Source organism: Salvelinus alpinus, chromosome 6 (assembly GCF_045679555.1).
Source record: "Salvelinus alpinus chromosome 6, SLU_Salpinus.1, whole genome shotgun sequence".
Lineage (NCBI taxonomy): Eukaryota > Metazoa > Chordata > Actinopteri > Salmoniformes > Salmonidae > Salvelinus > Salvelinus alpinus.
This window is the reverse complement of record NC_092091.1, coordinates 55,577,927-55,602,456: the sequence shown is the minus strand read 5'-3', so window position 1 is coordinate 55,602,456 and position 24,530 is coordinate 55,577,927. Positions and strand designations below refer to the sequence as shown.

The 24,530-nt window shown below is 42.6% G+C and overlaps 1 protein-coding gene across 1 annotated transcript in view; it reads left to right on the top strand.

Moving 5' to 3' along the window:
- Positions 1 to 24,235, top strand: part of LOC139578953 (F-box only protein 41-like) — a 106,199-nt gene extending 81,964 nt beyond the window's left edge. Inside the window, exons 9-14 of the mRNA XM_071407109.1 lie at positions 1,468 to 1,620; positions 7,163 to 7,258; positions 7,441 to 7,559; positions 14,619 to 14,777; positions 15,196 to 15,311; positions 16,755 to 24,235. Coding sequence (XP_071263210.1) covers positions 1,468 to 1,620; positions 7,163 to 7,258; positions 7,441 to 7,559; positions 14,619 to 14,777; positions 15,196 to 15,311; positions 16,755 to 16,817 — 706 coding nt within the window. The 3' untranslated portion in view covers positions 16,818 to 24,235. The remainder of the gene's footprint in view (positions 1 to 1,467; positions 1,621 to 7,162; positions 7,259 to 7,440; positions 7,560 to 14,618; positions 14,778 to 15,195; positions 15,312 to 16,754) is intronic.
- The last annotated feature ends 295 nt before the right edge of the window (positions 24,236 to 24,530 follow it).

Below are 24,530 nucleotides of genomic sequence, written 5' to 3'. Positions count from 1 at the left end.
TTTCTCTCTCTCGCCCATCTCTCCTTTCTCTCTCTCGCCCATCTCTCCTTTCTCTCTCTCGCCCATCTCTCCTTTCTCTCTCTCCCCCATCTCTCCTTTCTCTCTCTCGCCCATCTCCTTTCTCTCTCTCGCCCATCTCTCCTTTCTCTCTCTCGCCCATCTCTCCTTTCTCTCTCTCGCCCATCTCTCCTTTCTCTCTCTCGCCCATCTCTCCTTTCTCGTTCTCCGCCCATCTCTCCTTTCTCTCTCTCGCCCATCTCTCCTTTCTCTCTCTCGCCCATCTCTCCTTTCTCGTTCTCCGCCCATCTCTCCTTTCTCGTTCTCCGCCCATCTCTCCTTTCTCGTTCTCCGCCCATCTCTCCTTTCTCGTTCTCCGCCCATCTCTCCTTTCTCTCTCTCCCCCATCTCTCCTTTCTCTCTCTCGCCCATCTCTCCTTTCGCCCATCTCTCCTTTCGCTCTCTCGCCCATCTCTCCTTTCGCTCTCTCGCCCATCTCTCCTTTCGCCCATCTCTCCTTTCGCCCATCTCTCGCCCATCTCTCCTTTCTCGCTCTCCGCCCATCTCTCCTTTCTCGCTCTCCGCCCATCTCTCCTTTCTCGCTCTCCGCCCATCTCTCCTTTCTCGCTCTCCGCCCATCTCTCCTTTCTCGCCCATCTCTCCTTTCTCGCCCATCTCTCCTTTCGCTCTCTCGCCCATCTCTCCTTTCGCTCTCTCGCCCATCTCTCCTTTCGCTCTCTCGCCCATCTCTCCTTTCGCCCATCTCTCCTTTCGCTCTCTCGCCCATCTCTCCTCTCCCCCATCTCTCATTTTCTGTCTCCCCCCATCTCTCCTTCTTAGTCTATATACTGTAGTCGGTTGAGAATGTGCTGAGTCAGAAAGTCCCATTGTTCTATCTCATTCCTGACGTGTGTGTGTGTGTGTGTGTGTGTGTGTGTGTGTGTGTGTGTGTGTGTGTGTGTGTGTGTGTGTGTGTGTGTATGCACAGCCTTGTGGGCGTGTGTGTGTATGAGCGTGTGCACACTGCATTTGCATGCTTGCTCGCTTATCCCTCTTATCCTTATAAATACAAAATGGCTTTTATTCTATTTTATTATGATTTGCACAAACAAATTGAACATGTTTTTTTAGTACAACATTTTTCCTTGACTCTCTTGGTCAGAACAGCGTAATGCCATGCATTATTAACATTCTACTGCTTAGACAACTCCAGAGGCATACATTGCTGCAGTGCCTTGTTCAACTCAAGGACAATACTCGTTCTGTACTGAGTAATTGGTTATTCAGTAAAAATTGTTTTATTAACTTGTTTTTTGTATGTCTGTCTCTCTCTCTCTCTGTTGCTCTCTCTCTCTCTGTTTGTCTGTCTCTATCTCTGTTGCTCTCTCTCTCTGTCTGTCTCTCTGTTGCTCTCTCTCTCTCTGTTTCTGTCTGTTTCTCCCTGTCTGTCTCTCTGTTCCTCCCTCCCAGGGGTTGTCTGGAAGAGGGTCTGGAGTCCTTGCTGAAGGCTACAGGAGGGAACCTGTTGATCCTCAAGGTGTCTCATTGTCCCAACCTGCTAACTGACCGCTCTCTGTGGCTCGCCAGCTGCTACTGCCGAGCCCTGCAGGCCGTCACATACAGGTACTACCACCAGGGGGCGATCAGAGGTCGACCGATTAATCGGCATTGGCCGGTTAATTAGGGCCGATTTTCTAGTTTTCATAACAATTGGTAATCAGCCTTTTTGGACGCCGATTATGGCCGATTACATTGCAATCCACGAGGAGACTGCATGGCAGGCTGACCACCTGTTACGCGAGTGCAGCATCAAAAGGACCTTGTGGCTGAAAGGAGCCAAGGTAAGTTGCTAGCTAGCATTAAACTTATCTTATTAAAAAAGATCAATCTTCACATAATCACTAATTAACTACACATGGTTAATGATATTACTAGGTTACCTAACCTTCAAACGAGCTTCAATGCCATACGACACTCCTTGAGTGGCCTCCAACTGCTCTTATACGCTAGCAAAACCAAATGCATGCTTTTCAACCGTTCGCTACCCACCCGCCCGACTAGCATCACTACTCTGGACGGTTCTGACCTAGAATACGTGGACAACTACAAATACCTAGGTGTCTGGCTAGACTGTAAACTTTCCTTCCAGACTCATATCAAACATCTCCAATCCAAAATCAAATCTAGAATCGGCTTTCTATTCCGCATCAAAGCCTCTTTCACTCACGCCGCCAATCTTACCCTAGTAAAACTGACTATCCTACTGATCCTCGACTTTGGCGATGTCATTTACAAAATAGCTTCCAATACTCTACTCAGCAAATTGAATGCATCCTATCACAGTGCCATCCGTTTTGTTACCAAAGCGCCTTATACCACCCACCACTGCGACCTGTATGCTCTAGTCGGCTGGCCCTCGCTACATATTCGTCGCCAGACCCACTGTCTCCAGGTCATCTACAAGTCTATGCTAGGTAAAGTCTATGACTTATCTCAGCTCACTGGTCACGGTAACAACACCCACCCGTAGCATGCGCTCCAGCAGGTATATCTCACTGGTCATCCCCAAAGTCATCACCTCCTTTGGCCGCCTTTCCTTCCAGTTCTCTGCTTCCAGTGACGGGAAAGAATTGCAAAAATTGCTGAAGCTGGAGACTTATATTTCCCTCACTAACTTTAAACATCGGCTATCTGAGCAGCTAACCGATCACTGCAGCTGTACATAGTCCATCTGTAAATAGCCACCCAATCTACCTACCTCATTGTTTTTATTTACTTTGTGCTCTTTTGCACACCAGTATCACTACTTACACACCATCATCTGCTCATCTGCTCATCTATCACTCCAGTGTTAATCTGCTAAATTGTAATTACTTTGCTACTATGGCCTATTTATTGCCTTACCTCATGCCATTTGCACACACTGTATATAGACTTTTTTTTCTATTGTGTTATTGACTGTACGCTTGTTTATTCTCTGTTTTTGTTTGTGTCGCACTGCTTTCCTTTATCTTGGCCAGGTCGCAGTTGTAAATGAGAACTTGTTCTCAACTAGCCTACCTGGTTAAATAAAGGTGAAATAAAAAGAAAATAAAAAAATAGCTTGTCCTGCGTTGCATATAATCAAATTGCCTACTTCAACTTCGCCAAACGGGTGAGGATTTAACAAAAGCACATTTGTGAAAAAAGCACAATCGTTGCACAAATGTACCTAACCATAAACATCACCTTCCTTCAAATCAATACACAGAAGTATATTTTTTTTAAACCTGGCTATTTAGTTAAAATAAATGCATGTTAGCAGGCAATATTAACTAGGGAAATTGTGTCACTTCTCTTCCGTTCTGTGCAAGCAGAGTCAGGGTATATGCAACAGTTTGGGCCGCCTGGCTCGTTGTGAACTGTGTGAAGACCATTTCTTTCTAACAAAGACCTTAATTCATTTGCCAGAATTTTACATAATTATGACGTAACATTGAAGGTTGTGCAATGTAACAGGAATATTTAGACTTAGGGTTGCCACCCGTTCGATAAAATACGGAACGGTTCCGTATTTCACTGAAAGAATAAACGTTTTGTTTTTGAAATGGTAGTTTCCGGATTTGACCATATTAATGACCAAAGGCTTGTATTTCTGTTTGTTTATTATAGTATAATTAAGTCTATGATTTGATAGAGCAGTCAGACTGAGCGGTGGTAGGCAGCAGCAGGCTCGTAAGCATTCATTCAAACAGCACTTTACAGCTCTTAGCAATGCTTGAAGCACAGCTCTGTTTATGACTATGAACCTATGAAAGCCTATGAACTCCCGAGATTAGGCTGGCAATACTATAGTGTCTATAAGAACATCCAATAGTCAGAGGTACATGAAATACAAATGGTATAGAGAGCAATAGTCGACGCGTTATAATTCCTATAAATACAACTTAAAACTTAACTGGGAATATTGAAGACTCATGTTAAAAGGAACCACTGGCTTTCATATGTTCTCATGTTCTGAGAAAGGAACTGAAACATGGCACATATTGCACTTTTACTTTCTTCTCCAACACTGTTTTTTTGCATTATTTAAACCAAATTGAACGTTTCATTATTTATTTTGAGACTAAATTGATTTTATTTATGTATTATATTAAGGTAAAAGTGTTCATTCAGTATTGTTGTAATTCTCATTATTACAAATATACATATAAAGAAAAATCGTCCGATTAATCAGTATCGGATTTTTTTGGTCCTCCAATAACCGGTATCGGTGTTAAAAATCATAATCTGTCGACCTCTAGTGTGTGTATATATAATACAATACAGTACAGTGGATTCGGAAAGTATTCAGACCCCTTGACTTTTTCCACATTTTGTTACGTTACAGCCTTATTCTAAAATTGATTCAATCGTTTTTTCCCCTCATCAATCTACACACAATACCCCATAACGACAAAGGAAGAAAAAAAAATCACCTGTATTTGGGGAGTTTCTCCCATTCTTCTCTTCAAATCCTCTCAAGCTTTGTCAGGGAGCGTCGCTGCACAGCTATTTTCAGGTCTACCCAGAGATCTTTGATCGGGTTCAAGTCCAGAGAATCTGGTTTCTCATGGTCTGAGAGTCCTTTAGGTGCCTTTTGGCAAACTCCAAGCGGGCTGTCATGTGCCTTTTACTGAGGAGTGGCTTCCGTCTGGCCACTCTACCGTAAAGGCCTGATTGGTGGAGTGCTGCAGAGATGGTTGTCCTTCTGGAAGGTTCTCCCATCCCCACAGAGAAACTCTGGAGCTCTGTCAGAGTGACAATTGGGTTCTCGGTCACCTCCCTGACCAAGGCCCTTCTCCCCCGATTGCTCAGTTTGGCTGGGCGGCCAGCTCTAGGAAGAGTCTTGGTGGTTCCAAACTTCTTCCATTTAAGAATGATGGAGGCCACTGTGTTCTTGAGTACCTTCAATGCCGCAGACATTTTTTTTGTACCCTTCCCCAGATCTGTGCCTCGACACAAAAGTATCGTCCAACCCATCGGTTATCTCAAGGCACCCTCATATGCCACGTCTTGAAATATGCAGACAGACAGATTAAAAGTACATTTACGTTGTAATACCTCTGACAGCCAACTTTCTAACTCCGCCCATAACTTTTGGACTTCAGAAGGCACAAATTATTGAGTCATTATTAGTTTTACACTTCAGACATGACTCTTAAATTGTTCTGTAGAGTTAGGATTTTGTGTCTTGTATAATAAATTCTATACATTATTTTATACTGAATTAAATGTACATTTTTGTTAACTGTAGTTGCACTAGTTATGTTCCAACTTTCCCTCTCTTGTACCAATATCAGTTCTTTTAAGTCTTGTTCCAATAGTTTATATATTTTTCTAATAGATTGTCAGTTGGATAGGCTCTCTGCAAGGTTTTGTATATCTTACCGATCATATGGACATCCTTTTCTGACTCAGATAGGATTCCCTAAAGATTTCAAATCCACATTTTGTAATATACAACTTTTAAGTTGCATGTATTTGAAAATATCTACTTAGGGCAATCCAAAATAGCTTTTTAAAGCTGTCATGGAAATAAATGTATTTCCTATTACCAAGTCATCTACGGTTTCTATGCCTTTTTAGTTTTCCACGTGGACCAATTTATCGGTGAACTGTGAAAAGCTATCCAAGGATAGGTTCTGTAAGGTTGTGTTTTTAGGAAGTGATATTGGTTCTTGTAGAATACGTTTCATTTTCTTCCATGTTGTTATAGTGTTCTTAACAATGACGTTATTCATGTTCTTAACGTTCTCCTTTGAAAATAGACAGGTAAAACGATTCTGGGGATATGCTGCGCATCTTCAATAGTTACCTATTGTTCCTCTTTAGTGAATTTGACTGTCGCAAGTAAAAGACTTGGGTAGCGATTTGATACAATTCCAAGTCTGGAAGGTTAAAAACAACCTAATGTTCAGGAAGGATTTGGTGTCGAGGATGATTGCGAGGCGCTATACACATTTAGACAGTGACCATCTTATAGGTGCTATCTTTATCAGCATCATAAAGTCAAACTGAAATCTTATCAGAAACATGTTGGGTAGTATTCACACCTTTTTAAAATTTCCTTAGAACCGCTCAAACTGTTGTTAGGACATTTTGCACAGAAAATCTTGCATCCCTAAACATCTTTCCTGCGCAAGAGAAGAGTATTACCGACGTCGACTAGATAGAATAAACGATTCAATCGATTTATGACATTATTCTGGTGAACATGGGTTTATTTAGTATTCTAGGGCAACAATTAATGACAAGAGAAGCTATATCTAATTGTATCTGATTATAGAAAAGTTTACTAATAAATAGCGTACCAAAATGTGGGAAAGTATAAGCAGAAACATAGGCCTGTCTCTGATTGGACAGTGCCTTTTCTATATTTGCGGGTTAAGGTCGGGTGCGGGCCTGAAATGTGCACTTAATCACATATAGTCGGGAGGTTGAGGATGGGTTATTAGAAATTGCGGGTTATCACTAGCGCCCGCGTCGATGGGGCAGAAGTCCGTGTGTTATGATTCTGGACGGGCAGGTAGCTAGCAACAATGACAAGGAGCTGCCCTGTGGGGAATTGTAGGTGGCTCGTTTCAACTCATTGTATCTTGTTCTTGATACCATGTCTTGTTTTGAGGGGTTTTGACTCTTATCATGTCTATGCTAATATCGCAAAACATTTGCTAGCTAGCTAACCAACAACGCTAGCTAACCAACAACTGCAATGATGTATTTGAGAGACAACAAGTGCTCATTGTGCAAGTGTATTTATGTTTTCAATAAAGCTTTGGAGAGCACATATAGTTTGTATGTTGTCAACAATCCTTTGAATCTAAGCCAACCCCGCCTGTTTTGCTCCACGATTGTGCATGCATCGGCTTTGTTGCTAAACAACCCACCTGTCTTTACAGGTACTACCACCACAGGGTGCTCACACTCTATACAATATAATCCACTACAGTATACTATATAGTATTCCACTGTAGTATTACAGAATATACTGTAAGTACACTAGCATTTAATCTGCCACATTAAATCAGTAGACGGGCCACGTTTGGCCCGCGTGCCATGAGTTTGAGACCCCTGATATATATTATGAATGGGTGTCTAGATTGATATACCACGAAGTATGGTGAATTGGTGTTTTTTGTTCTAGGAGTGCCACAGACCCTGTAGGACAGGAGGTGATCTGGGCTCTAGGAGCAGGCTGTAGAGACATTATCTCCCTCCAGGTGGCACCACTACATCCATGGTGAGAGGCAACTCTTAGCACACATTTATTTTATGAATACTGTTAACACATATATTGTAACGTACCTCTCTTTCTCTCTTTCTCTCTCTCTTTCTCTCTCTCTTTCTCTCTCTCTCTTTCTCTCTCTCTTTCTCTCTCTCTCTCTCGCTTTCTCTCTCGCGCGCTTTCTCTCTCTCCTCCAGCCAACAACCGGCTCGCTTCAGCAACCGATGCCTGCAGACCATTGGCCGATGCTGGCCGCACCTCAGAGCCCTGGGCGTGGGCGGGGCAGGCTGTGGCATTCAGGGACTAGCCTCGTTGGGTGAGGAAATTAATTTGGATAAACATCTCATGATTTAATCTCATTGGTCATTTAATAAGTAAACTGATATAGGGACTATGCTTTCAGAAAAAAGAAACAATTTGGATTGAAGTGCTTTGTATGGCTCGTATCAGAGGTCTTTGTTCAGTCCCCCCAGGATTTCGCTTTTCTTTTGTTGTGATTTCTGCGGCCAAAAATGCTTGATTTTGGGGCAGCCTTTCTGAAATTTTGCGATGTTTTCTTTTTCACGCTAATTTCATATAAAGCAATATAAAGCAGAATACATCATCCAAAAACAATTAGAAACATCTAAAGTGCTCAGTTTAGTTTATTTTCCTGAACAAACAGCTCTGTCATAATCCACTCACGCATCAGTCACACACACCTCTCCGATCCATCAGGCTTGGGGCCTTGCTATCAACACAAGATGCACCTCCCATTCCTACTCTCTCTCTCTCTCTCTCTCTCTCTCAAAAAACCCCCAAATGGATTCAAAGCTGATCAATCGCTTTCAATTTGAGGATCAATATTTCTTTCTAATAAGTTGTCTTCAAAATTCTCTAGAGTTTTTTTTCTGAAAGGGTCGTAAGGGAGACAAACAACAGAAAACATAGAAATAGAATATCGTGGTTGAAATGTGCTGTTCCATTTCTAAAAAATAAAATCCAGAAATATTGTGCTTTCGTGAACCGTATTATGTTTTACAGAGAGTTTAAAACGGCAAAGCTGACAAATTACACTCAGCGCTTTGAGCAGCGCTCTCCATAGACGGACTGGGGAGAGCAGAGTGCCGACCACCCTACTAAAGCCAAGGTTAGACTGGGGAGAGCAGAGTGCCGACCACCCTACTAAAGCCAAGGTTAGCGGAGTAAAAGTTTGAGTAAAACACCACTCACCTTGATTCATATTACTTTCACCGTTTGCCACGGTCTTCCCTGCTACCACTTCAGTCATGGGGATCTGCAGCTGCTGTGGGAACTGTTCTGACATTCTCATATGCTTTGCTGATTTGAAGTGACTGTTGATTGTCGACTTTCTCTAGTGTCCAAAAACATTTGGATATTGTTTTGCACGGTCGTTAGCTGTTACTTTTTGTTGGCAAATGAGATTGATCTCTGTTCATTGTACTGCCTGTCAGCCATCAACAATCACCCATGATCTTCGCACGTGAATACGCTGACAGGCTAGGGGGGAAACTTTGTTGACGTGTGGCTGGATTGGGCCATTTTCCACGGTAACAGTGCAGTAATTAGTCAGAATTACTAACCTGCTTTTGATTGGACCCATTTATGCGCTAAAAGTGCGGGAATTGGTCAAAATTGCGAGCTCTCGCATAATATACGCTGATTGGTTGATTTTGCTTTGAATTATGCGATTGCGGAATCCTGGAGGGACTGTTTGTTGATGAATAGAACTTTGTACTTCAAGGGGTTATTTGTCACATTTAGATTTGTCTTTTTCTGAGGAACAAAATATTCTGATTTATTTCTGGCCCATCCACACATATGGGAAGCGGGATGCGTGCGACTGCAAATACCCTCCCAGTCAGAAGGAAATGTAACCCAGCTATTGCGTTCCTACTCACGATTCACAGCATGCTGGAACAGAGGGAGGAAATTACTTTTGTGGCTAGATGAGAAACAGTTGTTTTGGTGGCCTGGCTATCAGTACATCCCCATATTGTTATTTATTTTCTTGTTCTTTTGCACCCCAGTATCTCTACTTGCACATCATCATCTGCACATCTATCACTCCAGTGTTAATGCTAAATTGTAATTATTTTGCCTCTATGGCCTATTTATTGTCTTACCTCCCTACTCTTCTACATTTGCACACACTATATATAGATTTTTTATATTGTGTTATTGACTGTACGTTTGTTTATGTGTAACTCTGTTGTTTTTGTCGCACTGCTTTGCTTTATCTTGGCCAGGTCGCAGTTGTAAATGAGAACTTGTTCTCAACTGACCTACCTGGTTAAATAAAGGTGAAATAAATGTTTTAAAAATAAACATACATGGGCTGAGTGAGGATGAGGGGTGGCAATAGGAAAGGACATTGCGTGCCTCTCAAATGGCACCATATTCCCTATATAGTGCACTACTCTTGGCCAGAGCCCTACAGTGCTTTCAAAAAGTATTCACACTCCTGGACTTTTTTCACATTTTATTGTGTTACAGCCTGAATTGAACATTTTATAAATTTAGATTTTGGGTCATTGGCCTACATACAATACCCCATAATGTCAAAGTGGAATTATGTTATCAGAAATGTTTACTAATTAATTAAAAATGTAAAGCTGAAAAGGTATTCAACCTCTTTTTTTTTTTTTGGAAAGCCTAAATAAGTTCAGGAGTCAAAATTTGCTTAACAAGGCACAATTTACATTTACATTTAAGTCATTTAGCAGACGCTCTTATCCAGAGCGACTTACAAATTGGTGCATTCACCTTATGATATCCAGTGGAACAACCACTTTACAATAGTGCATCTAACTCTTTTAAGGGGGGGGGGGGGGTTAGAAGGATTACTTTATCCTATCCTAGGTATTCCTTAAAGAGGTGGGGTTTCAGGTGTCTCCGGAAGGTGGTGATTGACTCCGCTGACCTGGCGTCGTGAGGGAGTTTGTTCCACCATTGGGGTGCCAGAGCAGCGAACAGTTTTGACTGGGCTGAGCGGGAACTGTACTTCCTCAGAGGTAGGGAGGCGAGCAGGCCAGAGGTGGATGAACGCAGTGCCCTTGTTTGGGTGTAGGGCCTGATCAGAGCCTGAAGGTACGGAGGTGCCGTTCCCCTCACAGCTCCGTAGGCAAGCACCATGGTCTTGTAGCGGATGCGAGCTTCAACTGGAAGCCAGTGGAGAGAGCGGAGGAGCGGGGTGACGTGAGAGAACTTGGGAAAGTTGAACACCAGACGGGCTGCGGCGTTCTGGATGAGTTGTAGGGGTTTAATGGCACAGGCAGGGAGCCCAGCCAACAGCGAGTTGCAGTAATCCAGACGGGAGATGACAAGTGCCTGGATTAGGACCTGCGCCGCTTCCTGCGTGAGGCAGGGTCGTACTCTGCGAATGTTGTAGAGCATGAACCTACAGGAACGGGTCACCGCCTTGATGTTAGTTGAGAACGACAGGGTGTTGTCCAGGATCACGCCAAGGTTCTTAGCACTCTGGGAGGAGGACACAATGGAGTTGTCAACCGTGATGGCGAGATCATGGAACGGGCAGTCCTTCCCCGGGAGGAAGAGCAGCTCCGTCTTGCCGAGGTTCAGCTTGAGGTGGTGATCCGTCATCCACACTGATATGTCTGCCAGACATGCAGAGATGCGATTCACCACCTGGTTATCAGAGGGGGGAAAGGAGAAGATTAATTGTGTGTCGTCTGCATAGCAATGATAGGAGAGACCATGTGAGGATATGACAGAGCCAAGTGACTTGGTGTATAGCGAGAATAGGAGAGGGCCTAGAACAGAGCCCTGGGGGACACCAGTGGTGAGAGCACGTGGTGCGGAGACAGATTCTCGCCACGCCACCTGGTAGGAGCGACCTGTCAGGTAGGACGCAATCCAAGCGTGGGCCGCGCCGGAGATGCCCAGCTCGGAGAGGGTGGAGAGGAGGATCTGATGGTTCACAGTATCAAAGGCAGCCGATAGGTCTAGAAGGATGAGAGCAGAGGAGAGAGAGTTAGCTTTAGCAGTGCGGAGCGCCTCCGTGACACAGAGAAGAGCAGTCTCAGTTGAATGACTAGTCTTGAAACCTGACTGATTTGGATCAAGAAGGTCATTCTGAGAGAGATAGCAGGAGAGCTGGCCAAGGACGGCACGTTCAAGAGTTTTGGAGAGAAAAGAAAGAAGGGATACTGGTCTGTAGTTGTTGACATCGGAGGGATCGAGTGTAGGTTTTTTCAGAAGGGGTGCAACTCTCGCTCTCTTGAAGACGGAAGGGACGTAGCCAGCGGTCAAGGATGAGTTGATGAGCGAGGTGAGGTAAGGGAGAAGGTCTCCGGAAATGGTCTGGAGAAGAGAGGAGGGGATAGGGTCAAGCGGGCAGGTTGTTGGGCGGCCGGACAATCAGTTGCAAGGACTCACTCTGTGTGCAATGGTAGTGTTTAATATGATATTTGAATGATTACCTCATCTCTGTACCCCACACATACAGTTAGTTACCTGTAAGGTCCCTCAAGTTGAGCAGTGAATTTCAAACATACACTACATGACCAAAAGTATGTGGACACCTGCTCATCAAACACCTCATTCCAAAACCATGGGTATTAATATGTAGTTGGTCCCCCCTTTGTAACTAAAACAGCCTCCACTCTCCTGAGAAGGCTTTCCGCTAGATGTTGGAACATTGCTGCGGGGACTTGCTTCCATTCAGGCATGAGCAATGGTGAGGTCGAGCAATGGTGATGTTGGGCGTTCGAATTCATCCCAAAGGTGTTCGATGGGGTTCAGGTCAGGACTCTTTACAGGCCAGTCAAGTTCCTCCACACCAATCTCTACAAACCATTTCTGTATGGACCTTGCTTTGTGCACGGGGGCATTGTCATGCTGAAACAGGAAAGGGCCTTCCCCAAACTGTTGCCACAAAGTTGGAAGCACAGAATCGTTTAGAATGTCATTGTATGCTGTAGCATTAAAATGTCCCTTCACTGGAACTAAGGGGCCTAGCCTGAACCATGAAAAACAGCCCCAGACCATTATTCCTCCTCCACCAAACTTTACAGTTGGCATTATGCGTTGGGGCAGGTAACGTTCTCCTGGCATCTGCCAAACCCAGATGAGTCCTTCGGACTGACATCTGACGTTTGGCATTGCGCATGGTGATCTTACGCTTATGTGCGGCTGCTCGGCCATGGAAACCCATTTCATGAAGCTCCCGACAAACAGTTATTGTGCTGACGTTGCTTCCAGAGACAGTTTGGAACTGGGTAGTGAGTGTTGCAACCGAGGACAGACGATTTTTATACACTACGCACTTCAGCACTCGGCGGTCCCGTTCTGTGAGCTTGTGTGGCCTACCACTTAGCGCCTGAGCCATTGTTGCTCCTAGATGTTTCCACTTCACAATAATAACAAGCACTTAAAGTTGACCGTGGCAGCTCTAGCAGGGCAGAGATTTTGCCAAACTGAAAGGTGGCATTCTATGACTGTGCCACTTTGAAAGTCACTGAGCTCTTAAGTACGGGCCATTCTACTCCTAATGTTTGTCTATGGAGATTGCATGGTTGTGTGCTCGATTTTATACACCTGTCAAAAACGGGTGTGACTGAAATAGCCGAATCCACTAATTTGAAGTGGTCAACATACTTTTGTGTATATATAGTGTAGAATCTACCACAGAACCAGGGAGGTTTTCCAATGCCTTGCAAAGAAGGGCACCTATTGGTAGATAAAAAAAAGATATTGAATATCCTTTTGAGCATGGTGAAGTTATTAATTACACTTTGGATGGTGTTTCAATACACCTAGTCACTACAAAGATACAGGCGTCCTTCCTAACTCAGTTGCCAGAGAGGAAGGAAACCACTCAGGGATTTCACCATGAGGCCAATGGTGATTTTAAAACACTTTTAATGGCTGTCATAGAAGAAAAGTGAGGATGGATCAATAACATTGTAATTACTACACAATATTTATCTAATTTACATAGTGAAAAGGAAGCCTGTACAGAATAAAAAAATATTCCAAAACATGTGTCCTGTTTGCAATAAGGCACTAAAGTGAAACGGCGGCAAATAAATTAACTTTATGTCCTGAATACAAAGTGTTATGTTTGGGGCAAATCCAACACATCACTGAGTACCACTCTTCATATTTTCAAGCATGGTGGTGGCTGCATTATGTTATGGGTATGCTTGTCATCGTCAAGGGAGTTAAAAAAATGTTTTTAAAAAATGGAATAGAGCTAAGCACAGGCAAAATCCTAGAGGAAAACCTGCTTCAGTCTGCTTTCCAACAGACACTGGGAGACAAATTCACCTTTCAGCAGGACAATAACTTAAAACACGAGGCCAAATATACACTGGAGTAGCATACCAAAACGACATTGAATGTTCCTGAGTGGCCTAGTTACAGTTGTGACTTAAATTTGCTTGAAAATCTATGGCAAGACTTTGAAAATGGCTGTCTAGCAATGATCAACAACAAACTTGACAGAGCTTGTATAATACATTTTAAAAAGTGGAAATATTGTACAATCCATGTGTGCAGAGCTCTTAGACTTACCCAGAAACACTGTAATCGCTGCCAAAGGTGATTCTAACATGCATTGACTCAGGGGTGTGAATACTTACGTCAATGAGATTATTTCATTTTCAACAAAATTGCAAACATTTCTAAAAACATGTTTTCACTTTGTCATTGTGGGGTGAGCACATTTGTTTTAATCGATTTTGAATCCAGGCTGTAACACAACAAAATGTGGAATAAATCAAGCGGTATGTTTACTTCTTGAAGGCTCTGCATGTGCGCTAGTGAAAGGTAGTGCACTGTTAAGGGAATAGGATGCCATTTGGAAATCAGCCATTCTGATTGGTTCACACTCATCCTACCATCTAGGGCGAAACATGATGAAACACTATCCCCAAGCTGTTCAATTGAATCATCTCAAATATATCTATATCTGAGATTATCATACAAACGGTAGAAACATGGTGACCATACTGTTTTGGTTTTGTAGGCTGGTTATGTGCGCTTTCGCTATTGACCGTCTCTCTTTTAAACTTATTTAGGTAGCATTGTTATTAAGTTTTATTTTCATGTAAGCAATGCTAACACTTCAACCCATGAACAAACGTATATCAATATGTGGTGTCAGGTGTATATGGCTGCTTTAGACTCTGGATAGGCTCTTTAGATATCTTACCTAGCACTTGAAAAATTATGGATTAGCACATACCAAGCGTCCTGTCCAGGGGGTGTACTTGTGCTTCTAGCTGCCTCTCGCTACAGAAACGGATGATATTCTCCTGCCCTATGGGCTGTTCTGGTGCGGTCAATGCGACGTTGTTGGCATTAAAGGCATCTCAACCTCCTCCTCTCCTCTCTGTTTTCCCCCCTGCAGCGAGGAACTGCATGCGTCTGCAGGTGTTGGAGCTGGACCATGTGAGTGAGGTCAACCAGGAAGTGGCAGCTGAGGTGTGCAGGGAGGGTCTGAAGGGCCTGGAGATGCTGGTCCTCACCTCCACCCCGGTCACCCCTAAGGCCCTGCTTCACTTCAACAGTGAGTACACCCTACTACACTGCACAGTACACTACATAGAACACTACTGGGGAGGGTCTGGAGGTTCTAGAGATGCGGGTCCTCACCTCCACCCCCCAAGACACTGCTGTACTTCAACAGTGAGTACATCCTACACCAGACCCAGGTTCAAATAAATATGTGCTTTATTTTCACAAAGGAACCAATAGAACAATCCCAAAAGTGAAATCCCTGCCCATTTTAGTTTTCCATTGCTCAGGCAACGGCTCAGAGTTGCGTAAGCACCATTTTTGAACCCAGGTCTGCACTTTTCTCATCCAGTCAATCATTTCAGATCTACACAAGTGGCTAGGGCGTAGGGTCGAGGGGTCTATTTGGAATCGGGTGGCGAGTCTGCTGCTTCCGTGTGAGGGTTGTACACAATCTCTCGCCCCTCCAGGTGTGTGTCGTAACCTGAAGTCCATCGTGGTGCAGATCGGTGTAGAGGACTACTTCGAGGACCCCAACAGCCCTGAGGCTAGGAAGCTCTTTGACGAGATGGTGAACAAGCTGCAGGTAATTATAACGGCGCTTTAACTTCCACTCCAGAGACCACATCCCAATGCTCTTAAAAATAATTGCATTTAAATCATCTTAGATCATTTTAACAGGGGGTGTACACTTAATAAGGGGGGGGGGGGGTCAATACTATTAACTTACTCTGGATCAGTTCTTTGAGGGCAACTCCTAACTATACCAGTCCAAACCACTTCCTGTCTTTGGGTTCTCTCCTGCCCACAGTATACATGTAATGTATATGACTAACTCTGTAGCATCCTTTAGCGATGGTTAGGTGGGTGAGCGAGAGTTATTTCAACTCAACCATACTGAACCGTACGTGACTCCAAACCAGGAAGTCCAGTTCAGCTGATCGTCTGAGGAATTGAGGAAATGGAATAATCCAGCTGCTTTCTGAAGAGAGGAAGCGGGGCGTTGGGGGCGGTCGCACGCCCACGACGGGCGCCACTCAGAGGTTAAGAGGAAAAGCGCTTCGATATTCGCACTCGGACTTCGTCTACATTTTTCTCTATGGGCCCTGGTCAAAGTAGTGCACTAAATAGGGAATAGGGTGGGCGTGTGAGCCTTCCCTTCTTCTGTGAGTCAGTGTGGATGGTGTCCCTTTCTCACTGGCGGATGCGGATGCTAGATTGCTCATAGCCGTTAAGTAACGAACTCCAGAGAGCTAAAAGTGTGTGTGTAATTTCGGCACTGTTCATTTGTCATGGCTGTAGCCAGACGGGGGAGAAGCAAAGCAAACATTTAGTCAAACTGAATAAACCCTCGAGGGGGAGAAACCTACGAGTTATGTGTGTACTGTACAGTCAGTGAAAACCGCTATAAGGAACGAGCACAGTCATTCATTTCTTACGCGTGTACATGTGTGCACGGCAATGGGCTACAAACTTAGTTATATGCTTACTTTTCTGTATCTAAGTAACGCTTCTCCCGGAGACACACTCTGAAGCATGTTTTAGGTTCACACATTCTTAATAGGGCTGTGATGATATCAGTATCGCAATATTTTTCCCGTGGCGAAAATGAAAACGCAAAGCAGGCCGAACTCTTTAGTCCGTTTTAAAAGCTGCTGTATGTAAAATGTAGTGTGCTAATAGTTTGGGAAATAAATACATGTGACTCAGGATGACAACGTATTGATGTTTGTTTCCAACATTAGGGCTATTTTCCTAAAGAAGTTGAAGCCGCTTTGCTTTCTTGCCATGATACTAACGAGTATCGCGACACTGGTATCGTCACCGGGCCCTAATGCTTAAATGCACGCACTCAGATAGAAATAGATTGAGGCACGCTCATTTACACACACCCTTTTGATGGTTCAACGGCCTCTACTGTGCGTGTGTATGCACAATGGTCTACAAACTAAAGAAGTGATGTTGACTTTTCTCTGCATAAATGAGTGTAGTGGTCTAAGCCCTCCATCCATCCCTCCTTACCCTCCAGGGCTTGAAGAAGAGACCGGGCTTCTCCAAAATTCTGCACGTGAAGGCGGACATCCTCTGCTAACCCCTTTCACCACTCAGGACCCCCCCCCCCAAAGAAGGGTCGGCCATTTTGTTTCCAGCCACACCAACAGAACAGACCCTGTCATTTGAAACCCCTTGACCTACCAGTCAGCCAACACACACACACAACTGAAGAGGAAATTCAGCAACTGTTGGAGAAAGTGGAAGTTGATAAACATGCTGCTTTTTAGTTAAAAATAAAAACCAATGTGTTTTCGGCCATTAGCCTTGACTAAAAGACAGACACAGATACCACAGACAGATAGATCCTCCATAGACCATTACAATGCATTACAGAACAGAGGATAGACAAGACAAGGGGCCTGGGTGGGGCCTTGGCGGGGCCTGGGTAGGTTAGGCCCACACCTTACCCTGGAGCATGTAAACCCAGTGGAGATTCTCATGAAGGGACCAAACCCTCCTTTACCATAGATATGTATTAGAGAGCTCATCTCCTATCTTTTCAATGCCTGCTTTTTTGACCAAATGGGCAGCAACATTGAGGGCTATCTCCATTTTAAAGTAGTACATTTTGTGTGTCCTCTATCCAACTTTATGGTGGGGTAAAGACATCATCAGACAGGTAACAAGACCAGGGGCCCGTAAGTCTCCGCGAAAGCAAACAGGGACCCTGCCTGTGAGTTGCTGACCTGCCAAACAGATTTGAAACACAAACTCAGCAGGGCTATTGGACTTTGTAGATGCTGTAATCTCAGTGGCCATTTTGATTTCAACTGAGAAAAGAGCTGTAAGCAGGAGGACGGATGTCATGAAAGAGCAGGCTCTCGTTCTCCCTTTATTCACTGAGAGCATTGCAGAGAATGTGTCTGGGATGCTTTTTTATCAAGATGCTAAACAGTTAGTTAAAATAGACCCTGTGTGTGTGTGTGTGTGTAAGGGAGGGCAATACATGACATACCAGCTGCAGACTTGGTCGAACATAAAACGAGAAGATATCTTGTCACCTTGAGAACATTTTTATTCCAAGGTCTTTATCGGCCTATCAGCCACTCCGTGGTGTGGTCGCCATGGGAACAGTGCAGTATTGAACACTAGGTCCATCCTCAGCATGATCCTCGGCCGAGCACCATCTCTCGCACACCCTTGGATTTTTCAGCTGTCAATTACTTTTGTCTGTGCAACTCTTACGGTATCTATAGTCCGGTTGGGTCCATAAGGCAGCTGCTTTTTATTCGTTTTTAAACAGGGTTGCAAAATTGATTCATTATGCCTTTATTTCAGAATTGATGCCATTCATAGCCGTGTCTGTTCTATCTTCCTTTCGTAAAATGGTTTCTCCAGTGTGCCACTAGTCTATAGGAGCGTTGTAAAGGCAGGCGTTCACCCTATACAAATAACTAGCCACTAGCTCTGTAAGCTGCAGTGAATTACATGCATAAGCTACATCCCAAATGCACCCTATTCCCTTGGTAGTGTAATACGTTTAACCGGGGCTCATAAGGCTCTGGTCAAAAGTATTGCGCTGAATAGGGTGCCAGTTGAGAAACGGCTATAGCCTACATCCAGTGCACGCAAACCACAACTTCCATGAGCATAAAGAGTTGCTGATCGTTGACTGACATGATGCAATTTATATGTTAACTGGCTATAAACATGATGTATAATACATGTATATATGTTACAGACGTTTATTATGATATATATACGCTGTTGTATTTACAGCCAGTACACCGGAAGGGCTTTTTATTGTCCGCCCATTGCGTAGAGTTGGATAGAGGGCACATATTTGCCTCTTTGCCACAATGGCTTCATAAGTGTGACCTCTATCCAACTTTATGGCCAGTTGCAATTTGTTCGATGTCATAGATCAGCTGACTCTCTGGAGCCCTCTGCTGAGCAGGATGACGACGACACACAGCTGTCGTGCGACGACACACAGCTGGTGGAGAAGTAGGAAGTGTCTCTGGATGCCTCCCAAATGACTCTGGTCAAAGGTAGTGCACTATATTGGGAATAGGGTAACATTTGGGATGCAGACTTGATCTCAATTGCCTCAAAAATCCTCTTCTTGTTTCTTCATCTGCACTGATTGCCTTGTCAAGTGAAAACAAAATGGTGGAAGCTCATCGTTCGGCTGTCTTACACCTGACCAGTTATTTTCGCTCAGTGCAATGATGGGAGAAGAGGACAGAGTTAGCCTGTATGGATCCACTCGCAATACCGTTAATGCATTCAAGCAAGTCGTCGAGCTCAGGCAACAATGCACATCGACCTCAAACCATGCACCCACCGCAGGGAGGCATCTCAAGTCTAATGTGGACTCCTTCTGACAGAAGACAACAGTCGGAAGCTGATCCTCTGGTAGGCTTTGACTTATCCTTTGTTTTGTAGGTGTTTGTAGATCAAGGAAAGGAAACGAGAGAAAGACATTTTAGGCCATTGAGATGCAGCCCGTGTGCTGCTTCCACGTTATTTTTTTCAACGGAGAGATGTTAAGTTGAGCACCAAGTTCTGTTCCAAGTTACGCGCTGGTCTGTTTTAGTAGTGCTAGCCTGACATGAACACACACACACACTACAGTTGTGCTTTCTCACCTCTCCATGTTCTCTTCCAATACTGAATATTGTACTGCCTTGCCCCTCAGAGATTGAAAAGGGGTTTTAAGGTAAAGGTGTTTTTAAAGTCACTGTCACAATAGAGAAAACACAATGCACTTGTTTATTTAGGCTGTGCTCCAAATGGCACCCTTTTCCCCCTGTATAGTGAACTGCTGTACGTTAGACCAGGGCCCATAGGTCTCCGGTCAAAAGTAGTGCACTATATAGGGAGTGGGGTGACATTCGGGATTCAACTTTAGGGGGTTTTCAGTTCCTGACAATCTTGTCTTCTTTAAAGGCATTAAACACTGTACATAATGTTGTTTATAATATAAAAAGATTACTGCATTTGGTGTTCTAAAAATTAAGGTCATACGTATAAGTATCGAAATGACGAAATCAAAAATATTAAGAGTCTACAGGTGTCCATTCTGTAAGTTTTTTTCCCCTCCAAAGTCAAAAGGAAAGATTCAACTACAGTGGCAAGAAAAAGTATGTGAACCCTTTGGAAATACCTGGATTTCTGCATAAATTGGTCATAAAATCACAGCAATAGACGAACACAGTCTGCTTAAACTAATAACACACAAGCAATTATACGTTTTCATGTCTTTATTGAACACACCGTGTAAACATTCACAGTGTAGGGTGGGAAAAGTATGTGAACCCTTGGATTTATTAACTGGTTGAGCCTCCTTTTGACAGCAATAACCTCAACCAAACATGTTCTGTAGTTGAGGATCAGACCTGCACAACAGTCAGGAGGAATTTTGGACCATTTCTCTGAACAAAACAGTTTCAGTTCAGCGATATTCTTGGGATGTCTGGTGTGAACCGCCCTCTCGAGGTCAGGACTCTGACTGGGCCACTCCAGAAGGTGTATTTTCTTCTATTGAAGCCATTCTGTTGTTGATTTACTTCTGTGTTTTGGGACGTTGTCCTGTTGCATCACCCAACTTCTGTTGGGCTTTAATTGGCAGACAGATAGCCTAACATCCTCCTGCAAAACGTCTTGATAAACTAAGGAATTCATTTTTTCTGTCTATGATAGCAAGCTGTCCAGGCCGAGGCAGTAAAGCAGCCCCAAACCATGATGCTCCCTCCACCATACTTTACAGTTGGGATGAGGATTTGATGTTGTGCTGTGCCTTTTTTTTTCTCCACAGTGATGTGTGTTCCTTCCAAACAACTCAACTGTAGTTTCATCTGTCCAACAGTGCTGAACTTTCTCCATTTATAGACTATTTGTCTTGCTGTGGACTGATGAACATCAAGGCTTTTAGAGATACTTTTGTAACCCTTTCCAGCTTTATGCACGTCAACAATTCTTTATCTTAGGTCTTCTGAGATCTGTTTTGTTCGAGGCATGGTTCACATCAGGCAATGCTTCTTGTGAATAGCAAACTCAAATGTTGTGTTTTTTTTTTTAATAGGGCAAGGCAGCTCTAAACAACGTCGCCAAATCTCTTCTCATTGATTGGACGCTAGCTGACTCCTGACTCCAATTAGCTTTTGGAGAAGTCGTTAGTCTAGGGGTTCACATACTTTTTCCAACCTACACTTGTGAATGTTTAAATTATGTATTCAATATAGACAAGAGAAATACAATAATTTTTGTGTTATTAGTTTAAGCACACTACGTTTGTGACTTAGATGAAGATCAGATCAAACTTGATAACCAATTTATGCAGAAATCCAGGTAATTCCAAAGGGTTCACATACTTTCTCTTGCCACTGTATACTATGTATAAGCGGTAGTGTTGAAGTTTGCAGTTGTGTGCTATAGATGCTTTATATTCAATGTTCATCAGAAATGTGCTTATAGAGATGGACATTATTTAAGAAAGAAAGAGGATAAAGATTATTTGAGCTATTTATTTCTATAAAAAGAGAGGTCTATAATGTTGGCATGTTTGTGTTCATGCATCAATCATCACGTTGCCTTTAACATATTCTGCTGTAGTGGCTGTAGTTATAAATGAATATTTCAAAAGATTTTAAGATTGCTTGCAAAAGTTTACGCTGTATTTTATTTTTAATACGTCTGTTGCACTAGTGGGGGAAAAAATAAGATGATACTGATATTTAATATTAGTGCTGTTTTTTTAATGTTTAAAACGCTTTCTCAGTATTTGACATATTATGATGCACTTTGTTTTCTAGAGCGCTTTTAGAGGTCCTGTTCTGTAAGATGAACAAAAATCACACTTCAGTCAGTCAACATTGTCATGCCGTTTCCATGGTTTCCTCTGTCGTGTGAGCGACGGGGTTGGTTTCTCTCTTACATAGTCGTGATGATTGGTTGATTTGTTTCAACTGAATGGTGGCCAATTAGGGGCAAGAAGGTGGATCTCTTCATGACCAGTAGCCAATGGCAATGGAGAGTTTTGAACGTCACACAATGCGGGCCCTATTTTATCGCCTATATCTGTCATTGGCTGTTGAAGTTTCTGGTTGAACCATAGCCAACCTGGTTCAACTGCATTTCAAGTCCTGTTGAGGTTAATTTTACACCAACATGACCTTATGCTCATGATTGTTAGCAGGTCATGGCGAGTGTAACTATGTTTGTGTACTCTGTGTTGGTTTGCTTTAACGCTTCTTATCCAAATGTATTGTGTGACAGAAGTCCTGCTGAAATTGTTTTAGAACACGTCCTGAAAACTGAATCAAATAAGAGAATGAGATTAAGAGGAGTCATTCTGACAAAAACATACTGTGTGTCTGGGTTCCCCAACTGGCGGCCCCGGGCAGTGATTTTATTTGCATTTTATTTTATTACCGAGCAACAACAACAAAAAACTTGGTTGGACATAAAGTACTGTAAAAACAACAGCAAATCAGCTCCAATTGATTTTCATTTATGAAATCTGTTCCAAAGTCTTCAAATCCAACTTTATTTGTCAAATGTTCCCAATACAACAAGTGTAGACGTTACCGTGAAATGCTTACTTACAAGCAACAGTGCAGTTCAAGAAGAGTTAAGGAAATATGTACAAAACAAATGGAGGGAGGGGTCAATGTAATAGTCCAGTGGCCATTTAAGCAAGGTTTGAAGTTATTTTTAGTCAAATATACAGTACCAGTCAAAAGTTTTGACACGTACCCATTCAAAGGTTTTTCTTTTTACTATTTTCTACTTTGTAGAATAATAGTGAAGACATCAAAACTATGAAATAACACATATGGAATCATGTAGTAACCAAAAAAGTGTTAAACAAATCAAAATATATTTTAGATTTTACAAAGTAGCCACCCTTTGCATTGATGATAACTTTTCACACTCTTGGCATTCTCTCAACCAGCTTCTTGAGGTAGTCACCTGGAATGCATTTCAATTAACAGGTGTGCCTTCTTAAAAGTTAATTTGTGAAATTTCTATCCTTAATGCGTTTGAGCCAATCAGTTGTGTTGTGACATGGTAGGATTGGTATATTTGCCTTTTTGGTAAAAGACCAAGTCCATATTATGGCAAAAACAGCTCAAATAAGCAAAGCGATACGACAGTCCATCATTACTTTAAGACATGAAGGTCAGTCAATCCGGAACTTTTGACTGGTACTGTATCTGTTTACCGTAAGGTAAATGTTTAGCCTACAAATTATTTGTAATTATCTTCTATCCCCCTGGCCATCCGCTCAAGAATAAAATCGGCCCGCGGCTGATTGTAGTTGATGATCCCTGCTGTATGTTCTACTACCAGGATCTTATCCATAGCTAAGATTCAATGTGTCTGTGGTTAAAGAGAGAATTACCCCAAATTACATAGTTTCCCTTACCCTATAAGCAGTCTATTGACAAGGTAAGTCCATGCTTTGGTTTTGTTTACCAGGCCACTGCCACAGACTGCTTATAAGGTAAGGAAACCAATGTAACAATTTGTAATTTGGTGAACTATCCCTTTTAATGTTTTTATGACTTGATTTGGCAACTTAGTCATTCCGAATATCAAATAATTTAATGATTCCCATGATTAAGATTCCTTGTCGCCATTTTATTTTATTTGTTTATTGTAATAAGATGGTACATGATGCTTTCATTATTTGTTATTTTCGAGAACCCTGGCTATTGTTTCCTATTGATACACACACAAAAATTGTGTATCTTAATTTTTGCTCTTTCAAAGCCCAGTTCTGATTCATTAAGTAAGGTTGTTTGGTATATGGCCAATCCATTTTTGTCTGTAAAACAAACTATTCTACTGTGTCAGGCATTTGACTGCATTTTCCTAAGACCAGCTGTGTGCCAAGATTTTATGTTCTTATCTCTTATGTCTCTTTTGTCCCAAATGGCACCCTATCCCCTATATAGTGCACTGCTTTTGACCAGAATCCTATGGGCCCTGATCAAAAGTAGTGCGCTATATAGGGAGTAGGGTGCCATTTTAGAAACAAATGTGTCAAGTCTTGTATAATTAATTAGCCTGGATCCAGATCTGTTGCTACATCTTGCCATGTCAATGACCATAGGGATTGGCAAGATAGCACAAACAGATCCGGGACATAGGCTAGCATATGTTTACCTCTTCTGCACATATTCCCTGTATGGATGATTGTATTCTCTGTCCATTTGTCTGAATAGTATTTGAACTCATTACCTCAACACTTATCTGGGCAACTAAGTGTGCACATTCTTTATTATTTTGGACAGTCATTGATATTCTGCTCATTAATGTACTGTATCGAATATAGGTATGTCATGTTGGTATGACCAGGTTTATTTAAAACCCAAACGGTCATTCCCACACCAATGTTATGCCGTTCATCATCCTAAGACCATTGCAATAAATGAAAAAGTGTTATTTTCCCATTCATAGTCAAATTCATCCATTTCTTATCATCAATAAAATGGCTTAAATACATTGAATTGTTTGAAAAGCAAATTATACATTTTTTGTAGAATAAATCAATCAATGAAATGTATTTATAGAGCCCTTTTTACAACAGTTGTCAAAGTGTTTATACAAAAACCAAGCCTAAAAGAAGCGGTTCTCTTTTAAAAACTCTTGATGTACTCCTAACAGACTGTTTCCCCTAGGTACAGATCTAGGATCAGCTATCCCTTCCTCCAATCCTACCCTTATCCATTAGTGGGGGGAATACTAAACTGACCTAAGATCAGTGTCTAGGGACAACTTCGCCCTACTCTATTTAAGC